A 25,240-nucleotide genomic window follows, 5' to 3' on the forward strand; every position below is an offset into this window, starting at 1 on the left:
CACAGGTAAGTCACTGTCAACTCTCAGTTAATTTCGTCTATTGTAGAGAAAAGATCGTTTTTTTTTTAATGAGACTATATTTGAATGACATTTGCATACAGATGATAGTGGGAAGTGATGGAATGAGTTATATTACTAACGGATAATACGAAAAGTAAAGGAGCAGCAAGTCGCTCTGGGTCACTTCTGACGTTGGATCCGGACGGACAGGTGTCAGTAGTCCATATGTTGACGGAGACCAGTGATGTAGCTTCGACCACAGTCTAGCTCGGACGGCCGTACGAATACATTAAAAGAAAGGAATACGTGTGTGTTGTAAAAATGTGCTATAATGAGGGATATCAAAAGCATTGATGAAATCGAATAAAGTTAAAACTGTGACTTGTTGATTACACGACCAGCCCAAAACTAGCATCGGGTTAGATTCTTGTTGTTTCCTTTCATTAATGACTTGAGTTGATCGGTATGCAAAGGCGCTGGTTAGTGTTTTGCTGAACTAATTGCTTCATGTCTGTCATAAAGTCGAGCTCAAAAATAGATTCTTGACATTTTACCAAAGCAACGTAGCAAGAGTTAACCTCTGGATATACGTCTACGGATATTATAGAAGAGATAATCAGGTACAACAGAAAAAAATATAGTAGACACCATGGCAAGGTGAAAAAGAGGTGTACTGGCGTGATGAAAGGGTGTGACAGAGAACAGTAGAATATACTCGTTACAGAATAAAGCGATAGTGACTGGTTCTTACATGTGTCGGAATCTACCATCACGACGGAGCGGGCGTCGCTGGATATGGAAATAAAATCTTTGATAGACTCATAAAAATAAGCAAAAGAATGTAAACAAAAGTTTTATCATAAAATACGGGTAAAAAAAAATAATTTTATTAAATTTACACACGTTTAGTAACATCAAAAGGACTTACTATATCTACACGGGCTGTCGGACATCTTAGATCGTTCTGCAACTACAAATTAAACTCGTATAATAAGTTCCCTTCATCAAACCGTCAGCTGGCTCGTATATGGCAACCAGACTCGTTTGTTTTTATATTTTCATGTGAGTGTAGTATATACATGTATGTATAGTATGTTTGTATGCATCCAGCCGTCGCTGGATGTGATCGTAATAAATAAAAGGCTATTTGTATCCAACATTTTATTATAAATCCAAGCTACATTCATCCCAAACCACGTGCAATGATACTTAATACAAATTACAAAAATGTAACTCATGACTCGTACAACATGCGCCGCCTCGTGTCCCCCGTGTCCCCACCCCGCGGCGCCCGCGCACCCGCGGACGGCTGGCGACTTCATTTATAAGACACGTACAGTAAAATCATTATCGGCCGGCGGCGGTGTATATAATATATTCCACTATCATCTAACTTAAATTGGACCAACGTTGCTCGCTTCACAAATTAAATTAAACTTAACATAATACCATTTTATCCCGTTAACAATACTTGCAAATACTCGCGACACAGGACGCTAGCGGACGATGGACCGAGAGTGAGACGAACTGATTACAGAGCGGTTTGAAACTTGGGACAGTCCTATCAAAGATAAGACGAACAAACGATCACAGTCCACGAGCACTAGTGTAGAAATACAATTGAATTATTTTTTGCATAAGCCCCCTGTACACCCCACACTAGGGACGCCCTGTGTATGCGACACCTCTTCCCCTGTGTGTGACGGGTCACAAGGCGAGTCATATAAGGTCCGGGTATTCGTGTGTCGCGGACGAGCAGGTTGTTGTGTGTATATTAAATATTTATTATCTGTGGCTGTGAACCTCGAATCTGTGTTTTGTGTGGTCTGTTCCGTGTCACTGCGGCTGGGGCTCGGCGGGCGGCGCGAGGCGGCACACGAGCTGCACGGCCGCGAGGATGGCGGAGCGCAGGGCTCCGGGCAGGGCCGGCTTGGAGGCCGCGCGCTCCGCCGCCGCCCGCAGCTCGCGGAACGTGTTGCGGGTGTAGGGGTTGCGGCGGGACGTGTAGCGCCACGTCACGAAGTAGTAGTACACGAACGGCGTCATGAGGCCGCAGTACCCCCTGACGGACACACGTGTGAACATGGGAATTTTTCTATCTGCTAAACATCACATACTGTGCTGTGCTGTCGGGTCACAGTCTATGTATTTTCTATATTCGACCTTCGAGTCGCCTTATTAATTATTTAAGTAACATTACGGGTGTCGTGTTCACACACACACACACACACACACACACACACATATATATACTCACACTAGCGCCATAAAGACCACCAGCGGGAACAGCACGATCTCAGCGAGGGCGGCCACTCTCAGGATGTTCCTGGACTGGAACTCCACCAGTGAGATGAGGAGACGAGCGACCCACATCGAGTTCTGTCCCAGGGTCTACAACACGACATCCAGAGATCAGTATCATACACTCATAATACATTGAAAGTCTCTGTATCTCAAGTTATTACTTACGTCGAGTATCGTGAGAGAGTAGGACGCCGCGTGCAACAGAGCGAATAGGAAGATCGGCGTGAGTATCACTGTGTCAGTGAAGGATGCTACTGGCTCATGATTATTACATACCTACTCTTTCGTCACACCTTAATTAATGTTACTATTATATTCAACTTATACTTCTCCACGTCAACCGCTCGAATGTATTATCTTTATTACAGTATTAAGAGAACTTTCCGATTTTAATAATATATAATTTGATCAAAATTACTTCATTTAAATGTTAATATCTAAGTTTTCCACATTATCCACAAATTTGCCTCGTCGCTATGACTCGAGCGTCGCATGTAGTAAAATCGACAAGTCTTTTGACTGCAATCCAATGCAAGAACAAGAAACTAATAGCGACTGAATCTTTTAGACTTTATCTTTCCATAGTTATTTAAAAGTTCGCAAGTGTTTAAACAAGAGGAAAACATTAAAGGAAACTATCTGTTATATGCTGTATCGAATTAAATTGGAATCGATATTTACATTAGCAATTAGGTTAACGTGAAGCCGTTGTGTGACGGGGTCACAGACGAAGATACACATTCATTATTCATAGACGTGACAACACGGGAACTGTTTTTATTATATGTAGTAGCAATGTGAGAAGCTAAGACGTTAAGGAATTATATTATGTATATAAGATACCTCACGTAGCAAGCGACCAATTTTGAATTTAACTAATTTGTGTATAATTTACACAAAAAGAAATATTTTTTAAACATTGTCTCCCAAAAACGTTGCTTATTATTTATGTACATAAGTCGTTTGTTTATCGCCGGACGCCGCGCCGGTTCACCTTGACATCTCCGACGAACATTAATTTTACATATAATGTAAAACTTTTATATACATTTTATTTATTTTTGTGTGTAACCGAGCTATGCTATGTACGCAGCGTCGCTCGACTCACATTCAGTTTCGTTAAGAGACTATCATGCTCCCTTGAAAACGTGAATAACGACGTTTAAAACATCTTAACACGTCAAAGATAATTTAGAAAAATAGCACGACACAACTGTTACTACTTACTTATTCACCATTCTTATCTACAGCTACGATAAAACATAATCGATAAAAATCTCAAGTCCCATTATATTTTTTCTTAATAATACCTTACAGATTTCAGTTCAAGTTCGGTTTGAAAGTTGACTCTAAATCCTATTAATTTTACTGAAGGTCAAAGGACACAATTTTTTAAAAGGATACACAAATTTGGCGCCACGTTCATGAATATCAACGAGTAGAAAAGGTAGTGAGCGCTGTCTTCAAGGAAGAACCTGTTGACGAACTCCCGGGAGAGAGAGATCTCTCTCGCCGGGATACGTTGGTGCAGCCGCAGAGCTGATGTGGCCGCGTTGGCGAGGAGCGCCTTGTAGAAAGCTGATACGGAACTGAAGATACAGAGAAAAAGGTGTCGCTTCAGATTACATAGCTGCAGTAGGAGGAGAAAAGTACTGTTGACGTACCTCATACCTATATACTGCAGTAAGGCACATTTTAAATAGGATTTTATAATCACTTTAAAATCCGCTTTATGGAAGACAAAATGTACGTAACATATCGTATTGATCGATCTGGTAATTAACTACTGTGGACTGGATTGATAATTACAAAACAAAAAGTATTGAAAGATATGGACAGTATTGTTTAAACTGCTTGGTTGCCATTAATATTTAAAGCCCATTACTACGCTTTAACAATTTTCTGTTGAAATATATAGCCTATAATATTTTTCATTAAATGAGTATCATGTGATGTCATTATAAATTTAATCCACAATTTTATATTCATCGTAAATTTCGTCTTACAAATTATGTAGGAAATTTTTAAGAACATCAATAATGGAGAAGACATAAAGGGGGACAGATTGATTTATCATATAAGTTTGAGTTGGATATAAAGCGGGAAAACTTGTCAGTATATCTGAAACGAGAGATGTTGGGTAGACATTTTTGTATTGTTTAAATTACTGACACGGAATTTCGCGTTACTGAACAACATCGAATCTAAACCAAGAAATAAGCATTTCAAAATAAAAAATTCAATAATAATAGGCAACCTGAGTCATTCTGGCATGGATTTGGAAAGATAATGAAGAAAAGGACGAATATTGAAATGATTTTAGGAACTAGGTTGAGGGAGATAGATATATATAATACAGAAACAACTAAAGCTATAAAAACAATGAAAAAACAAAAGTCAGAGAGCTGGGTCATGAATCCTTCAATAAATAGAAGTAACTAAACTAAAAGTAGGAATTTGTTGAAAGAAATGAGTAATATTGCACAAAAATTTTTGTATGATTTTTTTTACTTTTCATAGAAGGAATTGTTGAATAAATTGGAAAGGTCAGGAAGCACAAATTCAGGGAACATTTTCATTATAACAAAAAAAAAAAAGGAAAAACATGCATAACAGAATATGTAATATAACTCTTGTGTCAGAAGACATTTAATTTGATTAAATTTGATTCGCAGTAACAGAAAGTATGAAGCAAGGAGAAAAAGAATCCGATTAGTAGAAAATAACTAAAAATATATAACAAATGACATTTGGTATCATTCACAGATAATGAAAGCATTAAAAAACATACCACTTAAATTATAAAAATACACACTGTTGCTACATCACATTAATCAGCCGTACGTACTTACATTAATGTCATTTAGCTTTTATATGTTATTATTTATGCATTCAATAAAGTAGTCAGGAATTCAGCTTCAATAATATAATACTGTGAATAGAAAAATAGAGAACTGGCTCTGATGATACATACATATACAAACTATTATATAATTCAAGGAATAATAACCAGTTAATATTGTCTATGTATAAATATTCAATACAAAATAAACATTATATGCTAATAAACATTAATATATACTCACTTGTTGAACACCGGCAGTACATATCCGAAAGTACATAATACAGTGAGCAGTCTGATACCCCACAGGGCCACATCTATTTTGTTGGCGATCACATGTGCTTTAAGAGCTGGGATGCCCTTTGGTGGGCCGGTGTCTCCCGCTTGAGGATTGGGTTCAGCCATGTTCTATATAACAAACAATGATCGCAAACTTTTTTTGAGATAAACAAATATAAAACTTACTACACTGGTTTGAAAAAAAAAATAGTTTTTAGAAAATGTAATGGTGTGTTGATGAATAAAAATTCATTTATAATGAACCGATCAATGCAATAATCTGGTTGTTTTTATTGTGGGAGTGTTTTAAACTACATTTATGTATATATTTATAAATATATTAACTGATAAACAGTAAGTTCACATTTCATGTTCTTCTACACTAAATTATAAATACAACAGTATTTGAAAAATGCTTTTCTTATAATAATAAGGCATCGAAAATATATATACAGTGTGAAGCAACGAGATACATTAAAGTAGAAAGTCAATGAAAAATGTAAATGGCAGCATAATCATTGTAAAGTGTGTCACAACCATCATTTCACTTTCTTTTAAGACACTGAAGCATGACCGGCTACACAAGACGAATAATGTAACTTTTGAGGTCACTGAGATTTACAAAATCTATTTGGAGGTAAACAATTAAAAAATCTTAAACATAGAAATTAAACAAAAAATATATAAAATATTAATAAAGGAACATACAATTTCATAAAAAAAAAAATATCTTTATGAGACACCACTAACTAAAAATGAAGAAGATAATATCTTTATAAACTGAAGAAAATCCATTAAATTGTCACTATTAATTATTTATATTTCAATGATAAGGTATTATATGAATATCAAGGATTAAAAATGATGAACATACAGATAAGAGTTGTTAAAATGTTGCATATTTATATACAATACATACACAGACAGACAAACACACACATACACACATTATAGATTCAGTTTAAGATAAAAGTTGTTCATATCACTAGATAGTGAAGTGACTGATTATAGGTCATAATCCAATTTTGGATCTGCTAAATAAGAGTACAAATAGTTAAATTTAAAAATGTCATAAAATAAACCGTATATATTTAATGGGGTTGATACAATCTTCATTATTTTTTATTTTTTTTGGATATGAATCGATTTGTATTACAATTAATTATGAATAACGTACATTTTATTTTTTATCAAAAATAGGAAATTGAATACGATATAACTGGCATTGTAGAAAAACACATTTTCACACATTACCTCGACGTAGAAAAAACTAGTTTTAAGAAGGCAATTAAATTAAATCACAATCTTTGTTAAAGTTATACGTTTGTAATAAATAAGATATATGTGGCTTATAAATATACTCACCTTATATTATAACAACGCCTTAAAAACAATTATAACAACTATTTATCTTCCGTAATTAATTTAAAAAGTATGAAATGCAATCCATGAACATGATTTGTAGAAATGACAGCGGAAAGTGACACACGTCTTATCTGTGACGTCACATCACCTTACATCTATAATCTCTGACGACTATGGTTTTTAGCAAAGACAATTTTTATGTATATAAACATAATGAATAAGATTTAAATGTTAAAAAAATATTTATTAACATATAAATTACCAACAAATATTTATATCAATAAAATAAGTTAAACCTATAATGACATACACGATATATAATTATTCACTTCATAAAAGTCGAGTAAATATGAAGTTTTTAATTCACCATGAAACTTAACTTTAAACAGCATTATTTCGAATGATGTAAAATTACTGTGTCATTTTCCTTTTTTAAATTAAATGATTAAAGAAACCCATATTGCTTTAGACAGTACTGAAGCACTATGCGTTTCTTTAATTATTTAGGCAATTTTAAAATTTAACTGTGTTGTAATATAATTTTTATATAAATTTTTTGTTGTTGTTTCTTTTTATTGTAGCGTCCATATGCTACGATGAACGCTTCTCGTTATGAGACTCGTTCGTTTGCTAGCAATGGGTTTTTAAAAAAATTGCTTCTTTCTGAGTGGACCATAAGGATCCTTTTATATATATATATATATATATATATATATATATATATATATATATACGCTGTTGTTTTCTGATCGGGGAATTTTCCGTAAGTTTAGAGTTTTTAAGATATAGAAAATCATACAATTGAATGGTTATTTCAAACGGATATTAACACAGGGTATGTTCCTTTATATTGGAATTAAAGAAGAAGGGACATGTATATATGAGGTTGAATCCTTTTTCAAACCGTCAAAAATTGTTCTGTCATATTTATTGTTATTCATGTATTTTAAGGCTAAAAGTTGAGGCTTTAAGGATACAGTCATCAATACAAAGAGTAACTACACCAAACAGATCCTTAATTGAATAAAGGCGCATTTTCATTGGTCGATAAGGCCCGCATTCGGGGTGCGGGAGATTTCTGTAACGCATGCCATAGGGCCCGCAAAGAGTTTATCGTTTTTACTGGTCGTCAGAGCCCGCATACGGGGTGCGGGTGATTTCTATAACGCAGGCGATAAGGCCCGCATGCGGGGAGCCATTTTCACTGGTCGTTAGAGCCCGCATTTGAAGTGCGAGAGAATTAGGTACCTAAAGTTTGGCAGTGGGTTTTGAGATAAGCAGACGTACTCGCCATGGATCAACAATTATTGCTTTGTGGAGCAATTTTGACTGTTTGCGGTGTATTAAAAAAGAAATTAATAACTTCTTTGAAGAAAAAGAAAAAGAGATTTTGGATGCGAAATTTACTTAAAAGTAGAAAGATGCACGGTGCTTCTAATACGTTGTGTGAGAACTTGAATCCGGCATTAGAATGGAGTCAGCGCATGCTGTGTATCGAACGAGTTATCGACTGACTAGTTTCATTGGTCGTTATCCCGAATGCGGATATCACCCGCACACATTTAATCGACCGATGTTCTCGGCAACTAAATGTCCGATCGAGTCGAGGTTTTTCTTATCCAATAGTCTAGTTGTATGGGGCAGTCTGTATCAACAAAAAAAAAAATATTATCAGACCATGTCCGAAAAAACGGTTCGGTACCAAAATGCTGAGGATACTTCACTGAACTTGCACCGATAGCTTTTTTCGAGTGGTGCGAGAAAAAAATGTGAAGGAGCATCTCACGGTTATTCTGTATAACATTTATGATTGGTTTTCATCCATGGGGACATATTTTTTTCATTTCATGTGACATTGGCAGAATATGTTGTACAATTTTGGTGAGGAAAAAGAATAAAGCATTTAATTTTATTCATAACTCATAAAATAATTGACTATAATAATTTGATAAAATTCCCAAGTTCACTTCTTTAAATTATGACTTTCATAATTTGAAAGTTATACTCATATATAAGCCATATATATTCAGATATGAGTCATATATATATTTATATATATACAGATACTATGGCTCGTGTAAAATGTCAAACTTGAGTTGGACTTAGATGTAAACATAATAATCAAAAATTTAATATAAACTGTATTATAAATAAAAATGTTTTGTAAGAGAATTCTTAATATATGTAATAAGCATTTATATTCTATTAAAAAATATAGTGTTATCGCATCTGTCCTTAAAAAACCGAATGTTGGAGAGGTTGCCGAAATTAAGGTTGTATATAATTCAAATATCATAATAATTTTAAATGAATTATACAATTTAAGCAATAAATAATTTCTTAGTATTTTTAGGGATGGATTAAAAGCTTACGAGTTCAGAAGGAATATGTCTTTGCAGATATCAATGATGGGTCTTGCGCACAAAAATTACAAATTCTAATTCCAAAGCATTTAAAGACTGAAGATTTAACGTACGGTAGTTCCGTTCACGTAACTGGAACGCTATCCCAAAGTCCTAAAGGACAAATCGAATTAGTAGCCAACAATGTGAAGGTACTGGGTCCATGTGTAGTTTTGGATGGATATCCCTTCAATCCTCGGACTGCTCATCCGCCAGAATATGTAAGACAGTACTTGCACTTGAGGTCTCGTACGAATTTTATATCTGCTATATTAAGGGTTCGTAATGCTCTCACAAGGCACATACATGAATATTTTGCCTCACAAAACTACTTACACATCCACACACCAATCCTCACATCCAATGACTGCGAGGGCGCCGGCGAAGTTTTTAAATTACAACCAGAAAATGAAGAAACTATAAAAGCTATGATGCAAGAGGGAAAAAATAAAGATACTGTTTACTTTGGAAGAAAGACATACTTGACTGTATCGGGCCAGCTCCACTTAGAAGCAATCTGCCGAAGTATGGGTAATGTTTACACTCTCGGACCAACATTCCGAGCAGAGAACTCGAGGTCAAGATTGCATTTATCAGAATTTTATATGCTAGAAGCAGAACTAGCATTTGTAGACAATATAGACACATTACAGTATAATATAGAAGATTTACTGAAATATATTTTCATTAAAACTAGAGAAACAAATGAGGCAGATCTGTATGTGATCAGCAAAGATAATAAAGAACCGAGTTGGATCAATAGAGATTTTGCTACAATCACTTATGATGAAGCAAGAAGGATTTTAGATAAGAAAGGTTTGGTTGTGCTCGATGATGGAATTAACAAGGAACAAGAACTAGCACTAGTGGAACATTGTCAAGTTCCTGTGTTTATTGTACAATGGCCAAAGAATTTAAAATCATTCTATATGAAGGAGTCGCCCTTGGATGATACTAAGGTATTCAATATTCTTCTCAACTATAGTTATTTAGATATAAAGATAGTCTTTAAAATCCTTCTTTGAAAGTTTTGGTTACAGCTTTTAAGAAAACACTTTTTCCTAGATTAAAATAATACTGATTCAATTAAATTATGGAATAAAAAAATCATTGATATAAGCAAGGCAAAAAATTGTTAAAAGTTACTTTTTCAATTAACATACCATTGATTTTGCAATAATATTAAATTTTTGTCCAAAACATTGTACTTAATCATAAAAGTACAATTAATTTTAACACAGAAACCTTTATTTGTGTGTAATATGCCTTAAATTTGTTTTCCAGGTTGATGCTTTAGATCTGCTGGCTCCGATCACCGGTGAGGTGGTTGGTGGAAGTCTTCGAGAAGACAATTTCGACAAACTCAAATCGAAGCTACCATCAGACGCTTTGAATTGGTACTTGGAGTTACGAAAATTTGGCAACATACCTACTGGTGGATATGGCCTGGGCTTAGAAAGGATAATGCAAATATTATGCAATGTACCGAACATAAAGGATACTTTACCCTTCCCCAGATGGCCACACAACTGTGATCTATAGACGATAATCGTTGATAATAAAACAGACGAATTAGAGTTAGAGAGAGTAAATAAAAGCTTCGTGTTTTAAAACTATTTTATTTAAATTCAAACTACATAATAAAGTGACACAACTAAAAATAATTGAAACAAGACATGAACATGAAAAACATTTTTATTTTTTTAACAATAAATCACAATTGATTTCCATTACTGATACATACAAATCTGTTTCTAAATAGTTCATTCCGGGAAGGTGATTAATAGAGATTACTTCCGATAGTCTAAACTATACCTTAAACTCGAAACCTTATCATTATCTGACAGAGAAATATTTACATTCTGCTTATTTACAATCAACAACGGTTACACATTTAACTATATTTAATAAGTATCTTAATTTAATATCACATTTTAGAACAGAACATGCGGAAGTATGTGTTTGTGTAACATTAACTAAGTAATGAATTCAATATTCTTGACGACGAAAGATTTCATTAAATGTATGATTTATTTATATAATATCACTTTACACTCATTATAAGTCAGTAACAGCAATGACAAAGATAATCTTCTATAAAGTGACAAAGAAAGGCATCTTAGAGAAACTGGATATAGGAAAAGCGAGCATACAAATTAACAAAAAAAACCTCCTAATATTTAAAGAAATTGAAAATTCACCTTCAACGATCCCTGCGAGATATAAATTATAAATGTATTTTTGAGCACATTTAAATTAAATTCCTCAAACTCCACAGACATGTTCACTCCACGTGTATATAAGGGATACACTCGTATGTTTACACGTCAATTAATTACAAACATACCTCTAGTATGATTTACGCGGGTTACAATTCCGTCGCCATTACACTCTTAACATCAAAGTATTCTAAGTAGTTCGGTTATGTGGATCCGTATAACTCTCACATTGTATTTAAACACAACACAGTGTTCGCGCACCACAGAATATACAAATATAGAGGTTTAATATTAGCACACCCACTCACTTCACATTATGGAACACAACCCCGACAATTCACTTCCTTTTTGGACGGGTGGTTGTCTGCTGAACTTCACGTCTTTCATTGAAGGCTTCAACTCGTACTCCATTTCTGGTTCCTCTCCGGGAGGCAAGGGCTCGTCCTCGGTGCTGATGTCTTCGAGGGACTTATCCGGACTATCTTGATTGGTAGCAAAGCTGGTTATGGTTTTGGATATGTTAATTCTGATGCCACCGATGGGTAGAGCTGGAGTCAGCGTAGCGTCGTCGAGCTGAACGTTCCCGTCTATGGATGATGTAACAGTCGTATGTGTTGTGTCGATTGTCGGCGGAATGCTTTCTACTTCTGCTGTTATAATTGGTTCATCGTCTGAAAACAAACATTATATTGAATATAATGTAAAAATATATTAAACAAGTTTATTTACCAGTTTAGTTAGGTACCATTAAGTATACTAGGTATGAATGTAGGATTTAGAAAAGAGATATCATCAAGCTTTGTGCGTACAACATTAGTGATTCCTTTCCATACGGTACACAAGTTTCGTCACAACATTGAATATGGCTACACTCAAATGTAACTAACTATCAATCTGAGCAAATATATGATTTGTAGTTGTACTCGGTTGAACATTACTCAGTATAAATTGACTGGACACAGTTAAGAGGATTGTTAGTAAGAATGTTTTTATCTCAACCATATCCAAGTATTCTGATTTCAATATCAAGTAATGAAATAACACTGACCTGGATCAATAGGTTCCTGTTTGATCTTTATGTTAGCAAAATCAACTTGTGCGAGGTGATCTCTCTGCCTCCTCGTCTCAGTAGTTTCATCGTCTGTGTCTCCGTCGTCCACCTCCAGCTGTTCAACGGGCTCGGCGTTCAGGACCACATCATCATCACCGTCATCAGCTTCAATCTGGTTTTAATAATTAGATTAGACTTCACTAACAAGCAAGTCACAGGTTGTGAGATGGTTCTCGTTTTAGATCAAAACTAAAAATATCGCATTGTAAAATTATAATATTATCATTACTGTACATTAATGTTATGTTGAGCTAAGAATTGATATAAATTCAGACAGAAAATACAGAATAAAACATTCATAGACACAAGCAGGATTTCACCTTGGTCTAAGATGTTTGTATTGCTTGCATAATATCATGGTTATTTCACCTCAACGGGTTCCAATGGTTCAGTCTCCAACACTTCAACCACAGACTCAGTGTCTGACAGCTCAGCGGTGTCTCCTATCTCTATAGCAGCCGGAGGTTCCTCGTCTACATCCACCGCCGCTTCCTCAGCCTGTGGCTCTTCCTTTGTTAGAGAAGCCTGAGAATTGAAATCATTGTGAATACATATTTGGGTATGTATTATTGGGTTTCGTATGTAACACATGGGTTGAAAACAATTATTAAATTTGAAAAAGGTTTTAAATATGATTATTATGTATATGTAATGGTTGCTCTTCAATTAATATTTTTGGTGACATTTATAGTTATAACAAATGTAGGGTATGTGTTATACAGGTTTCAAAATCAATATATAAACTATACATCTTAGTGGTTATTCTAACCCATTAGGGTACACTTTGTATATATGTATATATATACGTGTGTGTGTCGTATTCACCTTATAATCCTGCAGACACAGTGGATGATAGTAACTGTCCTGATGTTTGACAGCATTCCTGAGATGCCACTCCTCTTGGTCCTCATTGTAGAACTGATGGAATCTGTCTCCACACAAGGCACAGTTATGTTGCGGAGCTCCACCAGCCGCGGTGCTTGGACTTTCTTCTACAACAGCTTCTACCTGAGCTGGTGTTTCTTCAGAACCTCCCGTCTCAAACCAACTCTTCTCTGAAATATAATAAATAATTTAGTTATATCTTATATATGAGTACATTTATTTTTTGGGTTTTCACTTAACAGGATATAAGAATTTAACAATAGCTGAGTTAGAAATACAAAGTGTATGTAGATCATTCATAATATAATAAGGTTTCCTGAATATTGTCATAATAAACAAATGTGGCTTGTCATGAAAGGCTTGTCTGATATCATCATTCCAAGCTTTTTCAACATGTGTGAGCACTTCTTATTTAATTATTTAGAAATGACAAATTGGAAACGGTATTGAGTTTGTTGAGTAAAACTTGTAAGACTGTTTTCTCTAAGTTGCAGGTGTACAACAAGTAGTCAAGCTCATTTTCCCTAAATTACAGTTCTGCCTGAATATATCACCTCGTTCTTCTAGGTCTTCTAGCTCCTCGTACAGCAGCCAGTCAGACAGATCGTAGTGCCAGTGTCGCGAGTGAGCCCGCCGCGCAGAGTCCCTCTCCCGCCTGTTCTGTCTGAAGTGCCAGTCGAGATGCTGCGAGTACCGGACCGTGTGCTCGGGAGGGAACCGCGCCCCGCAACCACTGCACTGCATACCGCTGTACAGTTTCAGCACCAGACCGCGCTGCTTACTGACAGACAAACATATATATATTATATATAGGGAGTAACAATGACAAACTGCAATATAGTATGGACATTAAAGGTTCATCAAAAATTGGGAAACACGTTTTAAAATCACACGTCATGTTAAAAATGAGGGTTTCCTCAATGATTCCCAGCAACGACTATTGGTGTATGGGTCTATGGTCATACAAATTCATACACAGAATTCCGCGATCCGGAATCCAATCCAAGGTCACACAAACACTGCTATTACAACAGATAGACAAAGTGGTCATCAATAATATAATATTAATTGATATACATGTTTTCAACAAAGCCTGACAAGTATCCTATTTCTTATAACTATTGCCTACATTATATGCTTTTTATGAAAAATCTATTTCAAACTCACATCCGAAGTGTTTCCGGTTTCAGTATATCGACTTTGTGGATGACGTTCTTATCATCTTTGGGTTTCATTTTCGTCTCCTCGATCTCAGGAACTTCAGTTTTCTTCTCTGGTTTCACTTCGTTCAACATTGGCACTATACCGGTCGCAACTAATTTGGCGTACAGGTCATTGACATTGATTCCGCCCAAAAGAGGCAGGGAACTGGCTGGATTCTCTTCAGCGGGAGTTTCCAATCCTGGGATCACTTCCGGTTTTGTGAACAGCGGCTCAGCAGAACTGTATTCTGAGCTGGAAGCCGGGGCCATATCACTCGGCATGAAATTTGCTAGCATATCCAAACCTGTAAACGAGCTCATATTAATATTGGAACTGCAGATATAGTATTAGATATTAGAGTGGAGCAAATGACTCTGCATTGTTTACTTACCTTTCATTTCACCTTCAGGACTTGGGGATTTCACTGGAGCTTCGAGCGGTTGTTCAGAATCAGTTTCCATCGGAACGTCTTCGTTCTCCGGCACTGTGGGCGGCTTCTCGGATTCCGTCGATGGTTTACAGCCTTCCATGTCAGCGATCTCCACTTGGCCCGGTTTTATGTTCTTTGGCAGTGCAGAAAATCGTACAAAATATTTCTCCCCATTTACGAATATCGGCTTCGGAAGATCCCCATACTCCACTTTGAACGGCTGCTCATTAATTAGAACGGTCTTCAAGGAATCGACAAAACGTATCGTAAAGAAATGTCCATTTACGTGGAACTTCTGAACTTTAGCATCCAGGTAAACCGGACAAATGTTTGTCGCGTTTATTATCACATTTATTTTACCCGCTACTAAGTCTGTTCGTTTCGTCTTCCCTATATCGACCTGTGGCAGGGGCCCTTCTAGATGCACTAATCGCGGTTTGCCGTCTATTATGACGCCCAATGGCTGACCCCCGAAGAAACATTCATACCACCTCCCATTTATGAACAGTTCCCTGGTCGGCGCACCGAACCTGATATCGAAGACTTGATCGTCTATTTCCACCTTCTTGTAACCCTCGTTGAAAGTCAATACCACTGAATCTTTATTATCGAATGTGACTCTCCGACAACCTGGTAAGAATTTGATAACTCTAGGATCGTCCCAGTCGAGCATGATGATCGCCGTCTCGCCGTAGAATCTTATTTCTCTGGGAATACCGTCTATTTGGATAGTTTTGACCGGATCCTGATCGATATATTCCAATATTTTGTAATCAGTGGGAGGCAATGTATACCCGGGAGCGCCGAGTGGTGGAGGGGAAATTGACCGCTCATAAGGCTTTAGAGGACATTCGCCTTGGCACATACCGAGTTTAGGAGTGGGAAGTAGAGGCATTCTCATATCGAAAGGTGGTCTTGGGCCTCTTTTATCAAACTTTCCTCTAAAATATGGACCTCTAAACCGTCGAGGACCGAACTCTTCCATTCTAGGCCGCGGTTGACCCCTCCACATCGGGAAAGGCCCCATGTACATCGGCGGCATCATAGGCGGCATTGGAAAACCACTCTTCCCATCTATATTGTCGTGATGATTTTGACGCATATCAGAGTCTTGATTGTTGTTTTCTGAGTCAGAAAATCCACCGACGGGAACTCGTTCATCGATGTCCCCGAATTTATTCCTCTCCGACGGGGAAGATTTCGGTGAAGGGACCTTTTTATCTTCTGAGACGTGGGCTTTCAATTTTCGTTTTGATATTTCTAGGGATTCCCTTTGCTTAGCTTCCTTTAATTTGAGCTTCTCATTGAGCTGCAACACTTGGTACATCAATGTGTTGTACTGATTTTTATCCAGCTGACCGTCACTGAACTGTTCCTTGGCCTGATTCATGATAATAGATATAGTTTTCTTGTGATCATCGGCATCAAATTCTTCGTTGCTATCTGTTTTAACTTCAGTTTCATCAGAGCTGAATGTTCGACGTCTTTCCCTTTCTATGCCTACGAAAACATGATTAAGGATTTAAAAGTTGTTTAGTTTATGTATTAAAGCGTTTTGCATAAAACATTGATACGTACTTGGTGACTTACTGAACAGTAACGGACGTCCTAAGCCATCTTTAACTTTTGTAGCTTCCGCCAACTTTGCTCTCACGAGATCCAACTTCGAAGGTGTCTTTTTAGTTTCTTCCTTCTCTTTGACTTCTTGCCAATCTTTTTTGGGAGAACGTACAGGCGACGCAATTACATCGTCAGATTCTTCTGGATCTACTTCCTCCTTAGATACAGAATTTGGTTCAGATATAGACGGTGGCGGTGGTGCGTTCGCCTCTTCAACTTGAGGCAACTGACGAAGATCTACGTCCTCGTTTCCAAAAAGGCTATAAGGTAATTAAACTATATAAGAAAAAAGTATTACGAGTGGTTTCATAAATAATAAACAATGCGATATTGTTATTATGGGCCAATAAAAAAGATTAACAAAAAAATAACAGTTTCGTAGAACTTATTAGGGGTGACTTAAAAGTATTTCTTTCTGGTGACCATTTATTGGGCATAAGTAAATTTATGTGAAGTTGGGTTACCGATTGATTTATAAACAATGAATATGCAAGTGCTAATAAATAATAATTTTGTAAGAGAATATAAGTAAGTATATGCATATTTAAAATATAAATTATACGAGTGATAGCAATCAGGCAGTCAATGACCTTAAACGCCTAGCAAAATGAAAGTCGGATAGAGTGAGATTTCTCGAATTTCACCTTCAAAGAAGCCTTATAAGAAAATGTACTTACATATCGAATTTATCGAGTTTATTTTTCTTAGGTTTGCCCTCGAGCATCTCAGTGGACGGTCTTTTCTGGGCGATCGCCTTGGCAGTTTCTGGAATAACGGGATGCAAAACACGAAGATCTACATCTTTAGTCTCAGGGATAATCTCAGGCGGATCTGTAAAACAACTCTATTATTGCAGACTAAGATCTATTTTCGTTTGTTCAGAATCCATTACCTGATCCTTTGTCACTCGAACATAAAGCGATGCGTTTTTATATTTCTCTTTGTTCGATGCGTCGCAAGATGTTACAAAAAACAATTAGTTTAGGGTTCGCTTTGGATATGCTTTGGGCCCTGTACAATGTTAACGACTACGATCCAGTGAGCTGGCGACGAAGACTATTATAATAGAGAATAATAGTAACTTGAATGTTCAACGTGTCTTGTGTCATGACTTTGAAGAGACTTAATATTACCTTTGTGATGAAAATAAATTAAGATACAAGAAGCACATTCCTTTATATGCTTATGAAATAAACGAGAATAACTGATACGAAACAATCTATAATTGACCAAATAAGTTCTTATGAACCAAAAATTAAATAATTTGTGAAGACTACGAGCAAATTATATTGTAAAAATAGTTCTGCAATATCTTAAGTATTTTCTAACATTTAATATCATAAGTAAATGCATATACTGTCTCAGAGAAAACATCAATACCAAATGCATTTCTTTACACTCAACGATAAAGATGATTTCAGAGACTTGAAAAATAACCCTTAAAAATAAATTTAAAATAAAATTGAGCTGAATCAATATCAGTAAAGTATTTGTGGTGAACAAATTACTTAATATTTTGTTCTGCCCTAAGATACTATTGATGTTATTTATAAAACAACAGTCCTTAGAACAAAAATGCTTATATTATTTTCTAGGCATTACAAGCTATCGCTTTTTAAATGTTAGAACAGGTTAGAAAATCTCAATTCAATATTTTCAGCTGCTAAGTTAACAAATATCAAGTATGGTACATGCTCCAATATATTTGGGACTTTCTGAACATTCAATCTCTAGCTCGGGGGTTTCTGTCATCATCCAGGTATTGTTTTATGATTTTCTCTCATCATACAGAACGACAATCCAAATTATCAATCGGTATTCAGGACTTCCCAGGATGAAGGCAATTTTAATGGCCATTACTGTGTAAACTGTAACCAGATCGTTTTGTGTTTTATCATGTGTCCATGAGACATGTCCTTTGATGTAAGATATATAATCTTTGATAATCTGCTTGTATAACAAATTTTTCTTGCTCTTGTTTAGACTAGTCGTGGGTCTTAATGGTTTCCTAGTGTCCCGGACAGCTCACTGGATCAACTATTTGCATGTTTGTTTTTACAATTCCCTTTAAAATCTAAATTATTACAAAATCCTCCAATAAAATGGGTTTAATGTTTTTTAAACAATATCAGCTGTGACGAGCTCGTTAAACTAGTACAAGAGAATTAGAAAAGTTAGGTCCGTTTATAAATCTTACAGTTAGAGGGTACAATCACCTAACATTTAGTTAATATGAATACTCAAAGAGTTGAAAAACATTTTATTTGAACACAGTGTGTCAGCTTACATCCTAGTATAACAGACTTTCTCCCGACACGATAACTGTAACTACCCTCGCATTCTAAATAATGAAATCTTACTTGTAGCCTCTTCTGACGTTTTCTTTTCCTCTTTGTCTAATCTCTCTGGACTCTCCGACTTTTCCTTATTTCTCCGCATGTAGTGCTTCTTGTTGAAGTTCTTCAATTCCTTGAAGGAGACCGTCTCGGGCGCGTACTGCTGGTCGTCGACGTCCATCCTTTCTTTATTATAAACTTTCTTGTCTTTGTCCTTGCCTCGCTTCTTGTCGGGCGAGGAGGAGGCCGACCCGTCCTTGTCCCGTCGCTTCTTCCTCTCTCTGAGTTCCTTCTTTTTCTTGGAGGGCGGATCGTCTCTGTCCCGCCGTATCTTGGGTATGGGTGGCAGCTTGTTTATCTTCTTGGGGTCGGGTATTCTGAGTCTGTCGATGTATGTGTGTACGGAGTCCCCGTTGCCGTTCTCTATTTTGGTGCGTGTTTCCTTTCTGTCCTTGCGGCGCGAGTCGGTCGCCACCTCGATGGTTATGACGGCGCTCCGCTTGGCCGGTCGGTGGAGTGGCTTGATATCGAAAACGTTGGGGGCGATTGTGGTAGCGGCGGTGGTGGGGGTGGTGTGGGCGGTGGCAGGTGGTGGGCGTTGCGGTGGCGGCTGTCTCCTTGCGAGCCGCGGGTCACGCCGGGCTCCGCTCAACGGACCCGTGACGGGAGCGATACGACCCGCCGACTTGTTAACAGGCTGCAAACACCAAATAACACTCACACTCTGAACTTGACCAACTAATAAATTAAGCATTCATGCTATGTCTTAATCAGATTAGTGTGTTAAATTCCATCCTAGAGCAAACATTTGATCGTGTAGACTTAACATTCGTAATGTAAGTGTATGTTCATGCGCTTTCATATTAATTCCGTTCAATAAATTCTTTAAAATTTACCACTACATAATTTAATATGTATGTAATTACAAATTAAAGAATACCGTATTGTTATAACACAAAATACAGTAAAGATGTAAAGCGCGCCTTCTCTTTGTATAAAGGGCAAAGCTCCTGATGACGTTTGGATAGTGTTATGCAAAATATTTATAGAGGAAGTAGCTCAGAAAAATTAATTAACTAAGGCAGGTGATGACCCTGCTACTCTCATGCTTTAATAATACTATGGGAACTGCCTGTTCAAAGAACAACTTGTTGTAGGGCTGGTCATATCAGTAAATATTTTATCCCGTCTTCTATTTAAATTTTAATTACTTTAATAATAAAAACCATCACAGGAATATGATACCAAAGGCTTTGCTGTCGTTTGAATTACATGTTTACATATAAAATAAATGATACTCACGGGTCCAAGCCGTTGCTTGATGGACAGTACTGGCGACGATATGGGCGCTTGAGGAGGAAGAGATGTAGGCGCCAGAGGGACCGGCGGGGCCTCCGCTTGGGGCGCGGGGAGCCCAGGGGGATGTACCAAGGGCGGCTGAGGAACAAGAGTAATAAGTTGACGAAGTTGCGTATGATAATTATTGCTTAATGTACACAATTTTACGAAAACAGATATGGTGGTTATTGTTTGACGAACCCAAGAGCTGGACTATGATATTGTTTAATGATTGTTATTTTATATATTTACAGTATGCCATTAATTTAAGTCGCACAATGAATTTATGTTTCACCTAAACTCATTATCAGCCTACCTTCTTGTGAACTTTTTCAGCCATCTGTAACTGTCTCCGAGTCTGCTCCAGCTCCATCTCGACCTTCTTCCTCTGCAGCATTAGTAGTTCTTGTTCTTTCTTAGCTAGTATGGCACGCATTTTCTCCTCTTCTTCTGATAGGGCTGCAGCACTGGTTGTCGGAGTTGGCTGTAGGAATACATTACAAAACTATTATATATTTTGTTTCATGGTCTAGCAATTGTTTGTCTACACTCTCTCACTATTCAAAGCCTTATTTAGCTAACCTCATACCCTGACATACCAATGAATAAGAAATAAAATACACATAATAAATAATAATAAAAGGACAATACAAAGGCAAACAAAAATAACGAATTATATATAAAGACAACTCATACAAACTATACATAATACTTATATCCAACATAATCAACTAAAAAAACACCTTTTTCAGAAAACTTGGATTTACATGGATGTTAGACTGATGTGGTTGAGCCTGGATGGGCCAAGCGGGATCAATCAGGTTCACCTTCACATCCAGTTGGTACAACTTAGTGGACGGGAATACTTCATGCCACGTCTCCCGTAACTTGAACATTTGGGAACGAATCTTTTCATCGACCTGTGAACATTCTCTCATTATAGATTCTTCAGGTAACTGTAAACAAAATCATACATTTAGTTATATATACCTGTTTGAAGGTCTTTGTGAACATATTAACGATGATCTGTGAGAACTTCTGTGTGTATGCACCACCAACATTCTTGATAATGGAATCTACTAAATACAGTACAGGCAGCTTGATGTCCGGGGGCACCTGTGTGGAGAAAATATTGTCTAATCCCAAATCCTGGGACAAAGTCGAGGCCAGTCGTCCAGAACGCATCTTAACTCTTGGTATTGTGGTATAGGATAGAATAATACAAATTTTCTTTTGTCAACCGTTTTAATGTTACGACACTTGAAAATAAATAAGAACTCAGTTTAAAAAAACCTTTATTATACATCACAGTACACAACTGGTTAATCAGCAGGTATGGTAGTCAATTACATACCAGTGTAACAGCACCCTATACTTGAACATACAGGTATCTCCTATGAGAAATCATGAGAAACAACTACAGATGACAAAACAAACAAAAAAATACAATCCGAATGAAAACATGTTCTAAAATAAAATATTCTTTTAAATTATTTATATTGAAAACAATACAAAATATATGATATTACTTAACAGTAACATAAGGTGGTGAAGATATTCTGAATAAAGTATCACTCGAAAGATGATAACTCAGATAGGATCTCAATAATATGTTGCAATATTTCTTGAAAATTGTCATGTAGGAAATAGATTTCAGCAAATTTAAAATAGTAGTAGATACCAGAAGTCTACCAAGTAAATGACAAAACAATGTCCTAAAAAATTAACGAAGTAAGCTTTACAGATTGTAATCGTCGATAAACGACTGGCCTAGGAGATACCTGTTTCAACGCCAGCTACTGGTTACAAAGATATTCGCCGCAATAAACACAACACGCACAGAGTGTGCGTCATCATTGGCCATCCCAACTTTGTAACACTTCCCCGAAAGCTCACGTGATATCGCGCCCTTCCGACGACGATCCCGAAATGTAAAAATTTAAATTCACCTTCTCCAAATGTTTCTCCACTGTCTCAACGATAACTCCTGCATGCTCGATGTTCTCTTCCGCGAGTATAGTCAGCATATTAATAAGGGGTTTGCTGTTTACAGTCAAATCCGCCAGGCTTGATGCGTACTCGTCCGCAATTTCCTTCGCCATGACGCCTGGATGCCGCCGAAGATCCAATTATCATGCCAAATACTATCTTCTAAAGCACATCACTGTAATTAAAATTAATTCAATGTTACGTGGCTAATTTTATCAATATGGCGTTGAAATCTCCAAATCCTTATTAAAAACTTACGTTATCGTATGTACCAACGTGCGAGCAATTATCACCTAATTTGTAGTATTATCTCACGTACAAATCGATATGCACATAACAAATTAAATTAGAGCACGTATTAGTGTAATACAACACAAATAATAAGTTTATCCAGACGTAGATACGTGTTAGCTTCAAGCTTTTCTGAACTCAAAATGGCGTCTCACTTTTCATATTTCACGATCCACAGTCCACTACGCTGGACGCAAAGTTTATGTAAGATAGTAGGATACACAGATTAAAAAAATTGTTTTGTATTTTATATTCATGCCCTTATTTTATGATGTTAAAGTCTTTAAAAATGTTTTTTAATGCATAAAGCCTAATTAATCAATTAAAATTCAAAATAACTGCTTTATTAAACGAATTAGACTAAAAGATATCTTATTTACTTAGTCCTAATTCATCTCCAATTACAATATCTTGCATAAAATGATATAATTACCTTAACTTTTATAACTAGGAACTTTTATCTTTTTAAAGTGACAATAATAGTCAAATTAAAATTGTTATGTATAAAGTTACCATTTATTTATACTCATCAAAATCGTAGTTGAAATTACAAGAAGATTATATCATATTGAGAATGGATTATTATAGTAAAAAATTCAATATTTTTTTTCAGAAACTCATTTCCAAGTACTGGTACCTATAAGAACTGTTTTACAAGAATTTAAAAAATAATAATTTTAATAGGTTTCCATAGTTATCAATGACCCAGAAAAAACAATAATTTTTCGTTTCGTGTTTCGTTTTTGATAACTAGGTTGACATGTAAAGTGTATACACATATTTGACAGTTAACGTTTAACGTTAATATGTGATATCGAGTATCTACCTATTTGTTCAATTTTAGCCATTAAATTAAAAAAAACGTTTCTACCTATATTTTTGAATTTAGTGCAATGGCGAACGTTAATACTGGTGAATTGTTAAACTTTCAAGACTACTCCCCTGAACACAACGGGAGAAGTGCTCGAATTGACGTGGAAGCTGTTCACACAAATCAATACAACAATGTTGTGACAAATTCGAATTATACATTTGAAGAGCCCAAAACCGTTGTAGAAGAACAGGAGACTGCTCCTCAGAGTAAGAAAACTCCTAAAGACAATTATGAATTTAATGTAAAAACTACATGCTTTTACGTTGACCTAAGTTACTAGACGACTATACAGACTGTTCACACTTGATATCACTTTAAAGAAATTCGTATTTTACTTCTAGCTAATCATAACTTCTGGACTATAGAGTACTATCAAAAATACTTTGATGTCCAGACAAGTGAAGTTTTGGAAAGAATTGTATCTTCTGTGTTGCCTCAGAAAGTATCTCGCAACTACTTTGACGAGCGGATCAAGGGGAAACCAGATTTATATGGGCCTATTTGGATATCAGTAACTTTGGTAGGTATATGAATAATATATCTCTAATATTTTGGATGAAAAACCTTAACTCTGGTTTAAGTTAATGTTCCATAATATAAGTTGTAATGTGTATATGATACTTGTTTTACAGATTTTCACTATTGCTGTAAGCGGCAACATAGCCAACTACCTCCAAAATGCTAATAAAGAAGTACATTGGAGGTACAACTACCATCTTGTTTCATATGCAGCCACAGCTATCTTTTGTTATGTGTGGTTGGTGCCTCTGGCTCTATGGGCTGCTCTTAAATGGTCTGTAGTTCCCGATGGCCAAGATGAAATCGAAACTCAGGTAATAGTTCACGATAAATCCAAAATGGTATCCCTAATCGGCAGAAAAAATTCTCTTCTTAACTTCACATCAATGAAGATAAACTTCAAAAATAAATATATAAATGTATGAACCAAACTCACTTTAAGCTTTAATGACAAAACTGAGCCAGAACTAATACTAGGGATATTTTACATATTCTAGAATTACATACAATTAATGTTTATTTCACCAGTGTTTGTCAGAAGTAGCAGGAAAATAAGAAATTTTTCAAATTTACCTGGAAATTGAAACCATTTCACTAATATAGGATTGTAACTAATGTCTACTCATGTATAAACATATTATCTTGCAGGCTTCGGCATCACCAACAATGATATCACTGTTCTGTCTGTACGGCTACTCATTGTCCATCTACATCCCGGTGGCGATTCTCTGGACCATTCAAGTATCTTGGCTGCAATGGCTGTTTGTGCTAATGGCGGCCTTGGTCTCTGGCGCCGTACTTATATTCTGGCTTTTACCAGCTTTGAAGAAATCCAAATACTCTCTAATATTAATCGGCTCTATACTAGGATTTCATTTCCTCCTCGCTAGCGGCTTCATGTTGTATTTCTTCCATGTGCCCAATACAGTTGATCCCACAACCGTTGTCACCAATACTACTGTTAAAGTTTAAATGATGTGATATCTATTATTTAATATGCAAGTATGTATAGCTTGTAAACAGATTCCTTCGACTAAGATTCAAAATATATAATGTGCGGTTTAGGAATTAAATTAGTTATATCAAATTAAACAAAATGCACATTCCTCCCGTACATAAATAGTTTCAACCACTTTGAAGTACATCATTTAGATGTATTAAAATTGACTATGTTATTTATTATAAGTAAAAAATAAATTTTATGGAGATATATTTGTGTTATTGTATAATAAA

The 25,240-nt window shown here is 36.1% G+C and overlaps 4 protein-coding genes across 5 annotated transcripts; 2 read left to right on the forward strand and 2 right to left on the reverse strand.

Annotated features, from left to right (window-relative positions):
* Positions 1-1,146: 1,146 nt before the first annotated feature.
* LOC116774376 (Krueppel homolog 2) lies at positions 1,147-6,948 on the reverse strand. Its single transcript, XM_032667094.2, has 6 exons — positions 6,791-6,948; positions 5,391-5,554; positions 3,709-3,893; positions 2,470-2,537; positions 2,258-2,391; positions 1,147-2,062 (listed from the first exon to the last, which is right to left on the reverse strand). Exons 2-6 carry the CDS (start codon positions 5,549-5,551, stop codon positions 1,837-1,839), a joined length of 774 nt encoding a protein of 257 aa, XP_032522985.1. The 5' UTR covers positions 5,552-5,554; positions 6,791-6,948; the 3' UTR covers positions 1,147-1,836.
* Positions 6,949-8,856: 1,908 nt separating this feature from the next.
* On the forward strand, positions 8,857-10,805 carry LOC116774458 (probable asparagine--tRNA ligase, mitochondrial). The gene is made up of 3 exons (XM_032667199.2): positions 8,857-9,063; positions 9,144-10,151; positions 10,477-10,805. Exons 1-3 carry the CDS (start codon positions 8,947-8,949, stop codon positions 10,732-10,734), a joined length of 1,383 nt encoding a protein of 460 aa, XP_032523090.2. The 5' UTR covers positions 8,857-8,946; the 3' UTR covers positions 10,735-10,805.
* Positions 10,806-10,871: 66 nt separating this feature from the next.
* Positions 10,872-22,819, reverse strand: LOC116774457 (pre-mRNA cleavage complex 2 protein Pcf11). Of its 2 annotated transcripts, none has more exons than XM_032667198.2 (16): positions 22,582-22,819; positions 22,284-22,498; positions 21,325-21,450; positions 21,102-21,254; positions 20,651-20,818; positions 20,299-20,433; positions 19,021-19,693; positions 17,338-17,491; positions 16,619-16,920; positions 15,002-16,540; positions 14,575-14,914; positions 13,962-14,188; positions 13,348-13,577; positions 12,892-13,047; positions 12,460-12,634; positions 10,872-12,082 (listed from the first exon to the last, which is right to left on the reverse strand). In XM_032667198.2, exons 2-16 carry the CDS (start codon positions 22,434-22,436, stop codon positions 11,721-11,723), a joined length of 4,893 nt encoding a protein of 1,630 aa, XP_032523089.2. In that variant the 5' UTR covers positions 22,437-22,498; positions 22,582-22,819; the 3' UTR covers positions 10,872-11,720. The 2 variants fall into 2 exon arrangements, with proteins under 2 accessions (XP_032523089.2, XP_032523087.2); XM_032667196.2 differs by having other exon boundaries at positions 21,078-21,254.
* A 564-nt stretch (positions 22,820-23,383) lies between these two features.
* On the forward strand, positions 23,384-25,217 carry LOC116774305 (protein YIPF2). The gene is made up of 4 exons (XM_032667001.2): positions 23,384-23,694; positions 23,830-24,008; positions 24,121-24,321; positions 24,656-25,217. Exons 1-4 carry the CDS (start codon positions 23,508-23,510, stop codon positions 24,977-24,979), a joined length of 891 nt encoding a protein of 296 aa, XP_032522892.1. The 5' UTR covers positions 23,384-23,507; the 3' UTR covers positions 24,980-25,217.
* Positions 25,218-25,240: the final 23 nt, after the last annotated feature.

Source organism: Danaus plexippus, chromosome 26 (assembly GCF_018135715.1).
Source record: "Danaus plexippus chromosome 26, MEX_DaPlex, whole genome shotgun sequence".
In the NCBI taxonomy this organism is placed as follows: domain Eukaryota; kingdom Metazoa; phylum Arthropoda; class Insecta; order Lepidoptera; family Nymphalidae; genus Danaus; species Danaus plexippus.

Bases quoted from the DNA above. Each gene is read 5' to 3' on its own strand.
- LOC116774376 (XM_032667094.2), bottom strand. From the start codon at position 5,551: ATGGCTGAACCCAATCCTCAAGCGGGAGACACCGGCCCACCAAAGGGC. The intron at 2,538-3,708 runs GTATCCTTTTAA...TCACTGACACAG, and splicing joins GAACGTGGCGCCAAATTTGT to TGATACTCACGCCGATCTTC. The intron at 2,392-2,469 runs GTAAGTAATAAC...GTCGTGTTGTAG, and splicing joins ACTCTCTCACGATACTCGAC to ACCCTGGGACAGAACTCGAT.
- LOC116774458 (XM_032667199.2), top strand. From the start codon at position 8,947: ATGTTTTGTAAGAGAATTCTTAATATATGTAATAAGCATTTATATTCT. The intron at 9,064-9,143 runs GTTGTATATAAT...TAGTATTTTTAG, and splicing joins GAGAGGTTGCCGAAATTAAG to GGATGGATTAAAAGCTTACG. The intron at 10,152-10,476 runs GTATTCAATATT...TTTGTTTTCCAG, and splicing joins CGCCCTTGGATGATACTAAG to GTTGATGCTTTAGATCTGCT.
- LOC116774457 (XM_032667196.2), bottom strand. From the start codon at position 22,436: ATGGCGAAGGAAATTGCGGACGAGTACGCATCAAGCCTGGCGGATTTG. The intron at 14,915-15,001 runs GTAAGTAAACAA...GCTCGTTTACAG, and splicing joins TCCTGAAGGTGAAATGAAAG to GTTTGGATATGCTAGCAAAT. The intron at 12,083-12,459 runs GTCAGTGTTATT...GTTTGTTTTCAG, and splicing joins ACAGGAACCTATTGATCCAG to ACGATGAACCAATTATAACA.
- LOC116774305 (XM_032667001.2), top strand. From the start codon at position 23,508: ATGGCGAACGTTAATACTGGTGAATTGTTAAACTTTCAAGACTACTCC. The intron at 24,009-24,120 runs GTAGGTATATGA...CTTGTTTTACAG, and splicing joins TTTGGATATCAGTAACTTTG to ATTTTCACTATTGCTGTAAG. The intron at 24,322-24,655 runs GTAATAGTTCAC...ATTATCTTGCAG, and splicing joins AAGATGAAATCGAAACTCAG to GCTTCGGCATCACCAACAAT.